Consider the following 8,213-nt stretch of genomic DNA (forward strand, 5'->3'; position numbering starts at 1 on the left):
TGGGAAAAGGGTTTATACTTATCTTGAACTTGGGAGGCATTTTGTAATTGTGCATTTGGGTGTTGCCAATACTTGTGATTTTGTTCCCTTTAAAAAAAATTGCATCATTTCTTTTATCTCCTTTGTATCTTTTTCCCAAATGTGCTGTTCACAGATTGACAAAAAACTTACTTCTCACACTAATTTTAATAGATTGTGTACATTATAACAGCAACACTGAGCCAATAATTCATTAACAAAACCCTAGGTGTTGATATTACTGCACTTACATCAATTTTCTCTTACGGCCAAGGTATGTTCCATGTTTTTATTCCAAGCTCGGCTACTGGGATTCAGTTGCAACAGTTTAGGGGAAGATTATTAGAGGGGAATAAAAACTTGCATTTATATGGCGCCTTTCACCACCTTAGTTGCACAAAACTCTTTGCAGTCAATGAAGTATTTCTGAAGTGTGGTCACTGTTGCAACATAGGAAATGTGGCAGTAATTTTCACGTGGTAAGATCCCACGATATGTAACATGATGAGATGCTATCATTAGCTGATATTGTTTGATTCACTGTCGCCAGGTACTGTTCACCACCCTTTCAAATCTGCCATCATCACCCTCCATTCAATTAAACTACTCTCCACCCCTTCTGTCCTTGCAAATTACTACTCCATTTCCAACCTCCTTTTTCTTCTCATAATCGTTGAACGTGTTGCCACCTCCCTAATCTGTACCCATCTTTTCTACAATTGAACCTCTCCAATCAGATTTCCACCCCTTAACAGTCTTGATCAAAATCACAAATGACATTGTTTGTGACTGTGATTGTGGAGCACTATTGCTGCTCATACTTCTCTACCTGTCTATAGGCTCTGACACAGTTGACAACACTATCCTGGAATCAGATGTAAAAGTATTACAGTTGAATAAAGGCAACTACAGAGGCATGAGGGAGGAGCTGGCCAGAATTGACTGGGAGATGAGCCTAGCAGGAAAGACAGTGGAACAGCAATGGCAGGAGTTTCTGGGAGTAATTTGGAAAACACAGCAAAAATTCATCCCTAGGAAGAAGAAGCATACTAAAGGGAGGACGAGGCAACCATGGCTGACAAGGGAAGTCAGGGACAACATAACAGCTAAAGAGAAAGCATACAATGCAGTGAAGAGCAGTGGGAAACCAGGGGATTGGGAAGCCTACAAAGACCAACAGAGGACAACTAAAAAAGAAATAAGGAGGGAGAAGATTAAGTATGAGGGTAAACTAGCCAGTAATATAAAAGAAGATTGCAAGAGTATTTTTAGATATATAAAGGGTAAGAGAGAGGCAAAAGTGGACATTGGGCTGCTGGAAAATGACGCTGGAGAAGTAGTAGTGGGGAATAAAGAAATGGCGGAGGAACTGAATAGGTACTTTGCGTCAGTCTTCACGGTGGAAGACATGAGTAACATCCCCAAATTTCAAGAGAGTCGGGGGGCAGAGGTGAGTATGGTGGCCATTACCAAGGAGAAGGTGCTAGGAAAACTGAAAGGTCTGAAAGTGGATAAATCACCTCGACCAGATGGATTACACCCCAGAGTTCTGAAGGAGATAGCTGAAGAGATAGTGAAGGCATTAGTGGTGGTCTTTCAGGAATCACTGGAGTCAGGGAGGGTCCCAGAGGACTGGAAAATCGCTAACGTAATCCCCCGTTTAAGAAGGGACTGAGGCAAAAGACGGGAAATTACAGGCCGATTAGCCTGACCTCGGTCATTGGTAAGATTTTAGAGTCCATTATTAGGGATGAGATTTCAGAATACTTGGAAGTGCATGATAAAATCAGGCAAAGTCAGCATGGTTTCATCAAGGGGAGGTCATGCCTGACAAATCTGTTAGAATTCTTTGAGGAGGTAACGAGTAGGTTAGACAAAGGAGAGCCATTGGATGTTATCTACTTGGACTTCCAGAAGGCCTTTGACAAGGTGCCGCACAGGAGGCTGCTCAGTAAGATAAGAGCCCATGGTGTTAGAGGCAAGGTACTAGCATGGATAGAAGATTGGCTGTCTGGCAGGAAGCAGAAAGTGCAATAAGGGGGTCCTTCTCAGGATGGCGGCCAGTGACTGGTGGAGTTCCGCAGGGGTCAGTGTTGGGACCACAACTTTTCACTTTATACATTAATGATCTAGATGAAGGAACTGAGGGCATCCTGGCTAAGTTTGCAGATGATAGAAAGATAGGTGGAGGGACAGGTAATATTGAGGAGGCGGGGAGGCTGCAGAAGGACTTGGACAGGTGACGAGAATGGGCAAATAAGTGGCAGATGGAATACAATGTGGGGAAGTGTGAGGTCATGCACTTTGGTAGGAAGAATAGAGTCAAGGTCTATTTTCTAAATGGGGAGAGAATTCAGAAATCTGGAGTGCAAAGGGACTTGGGAGTCCTAGTCCAGGATTCTCTTAAGGTTAACTTGCAGGATCGGTCGGTAGTTCGGAAGGCAAATGCAATGTTGGCATTTATTTCGAGAGGACTAGAATATAAAAGCAGGGATGTGCTGCTGAGGCTTTATAAGGCTTTGTTCAGACCACATTTAGAACATTGTGAGCAATTTTGGGTCCCGTATCTCAGGAAGGGTGTGCTGGCCCTGGAGAGGTTCCATAGGAGGTTCACGAGAATGATCCCAGGAATGAAAGGCTTAACATTTGAGGAACGTTTGAAGACTCTGGGTCTATATTCGATGGAGTTTAAAAGGATGAGGGGGCATCTGGTTGAAACATACAGAATACTGAAAGGCCTGGATAGAGTGGACGTGGGGAAGATGTTTCCATTAGTAGGAGAGACTAGGACCCGAGGGCACAGCCTCAGAGTAAAGGGAAGACCTTTTAGAACAGAGATGAGGAGAAACTTCTTTAGCCAGATAGTGGTGAATCTATGGAATTCATTGCCACAGAAGGCTGTGGAGGCCAGGTCATTGAGTGTATTTAAGACTGAGGTAGATAGGTTCTTGATTGGTAAGGGGATCAAAGGTTATGGGGAGAAGGCAGGAGAATGGGGTTGAGAAACTTTTCAGCCATGATTGAATGGTGGAGCAGACTCGATGGGCCAAATGGCCTAATTTCTGCTCCTATGTCTTATGGTCTTACGCTTGAACACCTCTCCTCTGTTCACCAACTGAAAGGGACTACCTTTGCCTAATTTGACTCTTACCTATCCAGTCAGAGACCTCATGCAATAGCTTCCCTTCCTGCCCCTATACCATTACCACCAAAGACCTCAAGGATCTATCTTTGGCATGTTATTTTGCTTGCTGCCCCTTGCCAGAAACAGATCAGGTCCCACACGTACGTGTAACCCCAGCTTTATGTCATCATCACCTCCCTTCCACTTCTCATTTGCTCCACTACTTGTCATACACCTAATATTGGAAGAGCTAATATTTTTTGTAATCAAGCACTGGGAAGACAGAAGCCATCGTTTTCGACATAGACTCCATTCCCTAGTCATTGTCTCAGGGTGAGTCAGACTGTTTGCAATCTTGGTGTTCTATTTGACCCCGTTTCAACCTGTCTACTGCTGAAACCCTCATACATGTTTTTGTTATCGCTATCAGGCTGCCTTTCTGCTATCCTTTATAATCTAAAGCTCATTCAAAACTCTGCTGACTGTCCTGAGTTAGACCAACTCCCCTTCCCTCGACTTCTCTGTTCTCGCTGACCTACATTGCCTTCTGGGCGTCAACGCCTCTGATTTAAAATTCTCATCCTCACATTCTCTCTTGGCCTTATCTTTCTCTATCTCTGTAACCAGCTCCAGCCCTGCAACCCACTGGGAAACCTGCATTGCTCCAATTAGTCTCTTGTGTATTCTCCTATTTCCTTCAGCCTACCATTGGTGACCATGCCATCAGCTATCTAGGCCCTATACCCTGACATTCCGTCCCTAAACTACCTCTTTATCCTTCTCTACAACCCTCCTTAAAACATATCTTTTTGACCAAGCTTTTGTTCTCTTGTCTTAACATGTCCTCTCCCCTTTGGCTCAGTATCAAATTTTGTCTGAATTACGCTTCTGTGAAACTTGGGCTGTTTTACTTTAAGGATTCTGTATGTAGATGCAAGTTGTTCTCCACCCAAGAGGGCAGGCAGGGCCTTTGTTTAATGTCTATCCTGAAAGACAACACCTCTGGCAGTCTCTCTGTTATGCTGAAGCACTGGCCTAGATTTTGTGTTGAAGTCTATGGCAGGGATTTGAATACAGGGTATCAGTGAAACAAAATCAGCCAGATGAGTTGGTGTAGATTAGGTGTCCAAAGAATTATAAAAGCAGAGTTCTCTGGTGGCTTTGATGTGATGTGACATGCAGCTGAATAGAGGAATGAAGGTTGAATCCTAAACTAGCGAATTACCAATTTCAGTTTGGGGAAATACTGAACAAAGAACATGTATCATCCATGGGTAGTATTCAGGTCTCAGTTGCTGTTGGTCAGATTAGAGCAACCTGGTAGCACTTTCCCCTTTAAGCCACAAGTGGAATGTAGATTAGGGAGAAAATTTAGGGAATAAATCTTTAATACTCAAAAATAGACTACCAGTAAAAACATTTTCTTGTTTACAGGGTTTACCATCAGCCAAGCGGCAGACTACTGCAAGTCGAGACTACACAGCCAGGAGTTCAGTTCTACACTGCCAATTTTCTGGATGGGAGCCTGAAGGGCAAAGGAGGGGCCATATACCCTAAGCATTCAGCTTTTTGTCTGGAAACCCAGAGTTGGCCTGATGCTGTCAACAAGGTTAGGAGGGAGGAGGGGAAAGAAACCTTTACATAAAACAAAAACAGAAAATATTAATGTCAGTGTTCTGCTTGAACAAAGTTCCTGTTAACATGCCCTAGGTTGCCATCTGGTCATGAAACCAGTTCATTGACCTAAACCATTATCTCTAACTTGGGTAAAAAATCTTACTGCAATGCTTCCTGCAACTCTGAAGAAAGGAAAACTGGATAATTTAGTAAATTAGGACCAGTTGCAAATTGTTGGAAAAAAAACTTGCATTGATTGCACCTTTAATGCGGTAAAATTTCCCAAGATGCTTCATAGGAGCATTATCAGACAAAATTTGATACAGGCAGCAGAGTTTTTGATGAGCTTAAGTGTACAGGGTGGGGTGGGGGATAGGGGGGTGTGGGGATGGTGGTAGGGCAGGTAAGAAACTGTCCAGGAGAATAGTCTGGAAGTTGTTTTGTGCACACAGTATTTACTATTTCTGAGAGTTAGAATTTGACATTTTCAAATGTTTTATGTTACAGATGAATTTCCCAGATGTATTGCTGAGACCTGGCGAGGAATATGACCACACAACATGGTTTAAATTTTCTGTACTTTGAGTGTGGTAATATGGGCAGCTATGTTTTAGTTGTCATACTTGAATCAAAACACTTATTTTTACCTTAGTTAAACTAGAACAAAAAATAAAATCACACTACGTGGGGGTTGTTGGTAAGGAAAGAAAACCAATGCAGAATGAGGAAAATTAAATCATGTATTTACCCATTGTGCCCACAAGAGGGAGTGCAAAAACAGAGTTCAGCAGTACATAACCAAGAATATGGACTAGCATCTATCTTAATTTAGAATATTTCCCCCAAACCAGAGATGCCTTAAATTACAGAGCTCTTCAGATTCAGTTTATTCGGGAAGAGAATAGATTAGAGGTCTGAATGTTTAATATTAGCAAAGCACTCGGGCTTGCATTTGACATAATGGCCACAAAAAGACTTGTATTTATATTCATGACCATCGGACATCTCAATGCTTCACAGCCAATGAAGTACTTTTGGAGTGTATCACTGTTGTAATGTAGGAAAAGCAGCAGTCAACTTGTGTAGAGGAAGGTCCAACAAAACCAGTAGAGAGGTAATGACCAGATAATTTGGTTTAAGGATAAATACAGCAAGTCCTCAAAATTAAAGTTGTGATTTTCAGGAACACAACTATAAGTGAATCACATTTTCCAATTAAAACCAATGTAAAAGCTGTAGTTAGGTTCTGTAGTACCTTGCTTATCAGAAAAAAACATTTTACCCTTTAAGTTAAAATACTTTGCTAAATTCTTTTATTGGTAAATGAAATAAAAATATAAAAGTTAAATTTGTTTTATTTTATTTTAAAATAGATTAGCTTTCTACTTTCAGTAGCTCCTGCTCGCCACATATCCCACTCTGACCCTCACTGTCACTGCAGACCCTTCCTTGTCAACCCTGACTTGTGGCCTCTCCCGCTCCTGAATCCTCATTGTGAGTGAAAGCTCTGAAGAGGCGGGAGGAACAGCTTTGATTTGCAGGAGGCAAGTTCACTTCAAGTGGGTTTGTGATAAGTTTCATGCCCTTTTGATAAGCAATCTTCCTTTCTGCCCCACCCTGACTTTAAAGCCACCAAGTCTGGAGCACGGGTGGAGATGGAGCGAGGCCACTGCCCCACTGGTTTTATTGTGTTGGTGAGGAGTCATGTCCCAGTCAGGTGTCCTGAACTTATTCAATCCATTGTTGCATGAAGTGTCTCATTGTTGGGATCTGTTACCAGGAGATTTCTAGATACCCTAGAACTAAAATAGATGAGGAGGGCAAGTTTGAGTAATTGGGCTGCTCTTTCAAAGAACTCCCCACAGGCTCAATAGAAAGGAAGACTTGCATTTATATTGTGCTTATCATAACAAAAAGACATCCCAAAGCACTTTACAGCTAATCTGTACAAAGCAAGCTCCCACAGCAACATAATGATCAGAATTTTTTTTTGTGCTGTTGACTGAGGGATAAATATTGGCCATGATACTCCTGCTCTTCTTTGAAATAATGGCATGAGATCTTTTCCATCCACCTGACAAGGCCTCAGTTGAACATCTCATCTAAAAGAGATGCAGCTTCTCCTCAGTATTGCACCAGTGTCAACGTAGATTTTTGTGCTCAAATCCTGGAGTGGGACTTGAACCCTTTGACTCAAAACATAGGACTGCTACCAAGCCCCAGCTGACACTATGGGCTGAATAGCCACCTTCTCTCTGACTATGATTGTTAAATTAATTGCATTAGGTTAACTTGTGTCTATTTCTTGCATTGTTGTTCATACATACCAGAAAAGGTTCATTTTCCAGGGTATTGAACCAGTGACAAAGAATGAAAATGTTGAAGCCAGGATAGCACTGAGTTAGAGATGACTACATCTCTTGTGGTGTTGTCAAAGTAACGTTCTGAGAATGTGCACTCCGCAGCTACTGTCTGTCAATGGCGTTCAAAGTGACAGTTGAATTACCAAAGAAACATTAAAAGAATTGTGTAAGTATTTAGGTTGTAGATTGATGACTATGATTAGTCAATAACTTCATTATCATTGTATCATGCAGCTACCAGTATGACCATCAAAAATTAAAGATAGATGGTTTTGTGTTCTCTTCCTATGAGCACTTGAGTTTCTTCACTTTCTCCAAAAACTTTGTGGGAAAGAAAGGACTGCATTCTCATCAACTTTTATTTCAAGTATGTGTGCTTTTTTATGACCTCCATACAACACTTGTAAAAAGCATCATACATCAGCAACCCCTCGTGGTTTCTTTACTGCACATTTAGAGAACGAATTGTGTTCAAAGCAGTTAAAATCTCCTGATGATACACCAAAATCTCCTGATGATACACCATTCAGTTACATCAATTGACCATCAATACTCCAGAGTTACATCAATAGACCATTGATACACAATCAATAGCTACACCCTGAACTACAATTAATGAAGTCTAAAACATGCAGACAATTTGGAGCCTAAATTGTTCTCTGATAACACCTTTGGTAACAGTTTAGCAATAATGAAAAACGAAAACAACCTAATCATTTCAAATCATCTTTTTCTGGTCTTATTGTTAAACTACATTCCAATCATTTCAAACTGTTATTTCCATTTAATACCATTCTCGTTTGTTTTAACTTCTCTCTATAAAATGACTTTCATCCGTTATGCCTAATCACAACATACTTTGTTTAAACCTATCAGCACAAACAAGTTGTTAATTCTTTACTTACCAAAAGCCCACTGGAACATTTATGAATTATGAAAAATTCATGGCATAAAGAAAAATATAAATCCCACAACCCTTACAACTATTTATTGAATCATAGAATTACATAGCACAGCCTATTCAGAGTTGCACAATTAGTTTTACTCCTGTTTTCACCATAGTCCTGAACTTTTTTTCCCTTTCATTTTTA

The 8,213-nt window shown here is 41.0% G+C and overlaps 1 protein-coding gene across 1 annotated transcript in view; it reads left to right on the forward strand.

The window, feature by feature from the left end:
- The window catches only part of galm (galactose mutarotase), a 101,448-nt gene extending 94,042 nt beyond the window's left edge, over positions 1-7,406 (forward strand). Inside the window, exons 6-7 of the mRNA XM_041182837.1 lie at positions 4,577-4,751; positions 5,267-7,406. Of these exons, the coding sequence (XP_041038771.1) occupies positions 4,577-4,751; positions 5,267-5,344 (253 nt within the window). The 3' untranslated portion in view covers positions 5,345-7,406. The remainder of the gene's footprint in view (positions 1-4,576; positions 4,752-5,266) is intronic.
- Positions 7,407-8,213: the final 807 nt, after the last annotated feature.

This window comes from Carcharodon carcharias, chromosome 2, assembly GCF_017639515.1.
Source record: "Carcharodon carcharias isolate sCarCar2 chromosome 2, sCarCar2.pri, whole genome shotgun sequence".
Classification (NCBI taxonomy): Eukaryota; Metazoa; Chordata; class Chondrichthyes; order Lamniformes; family Lamnidae; genus Carcharodon; species Carcharodon carcharias.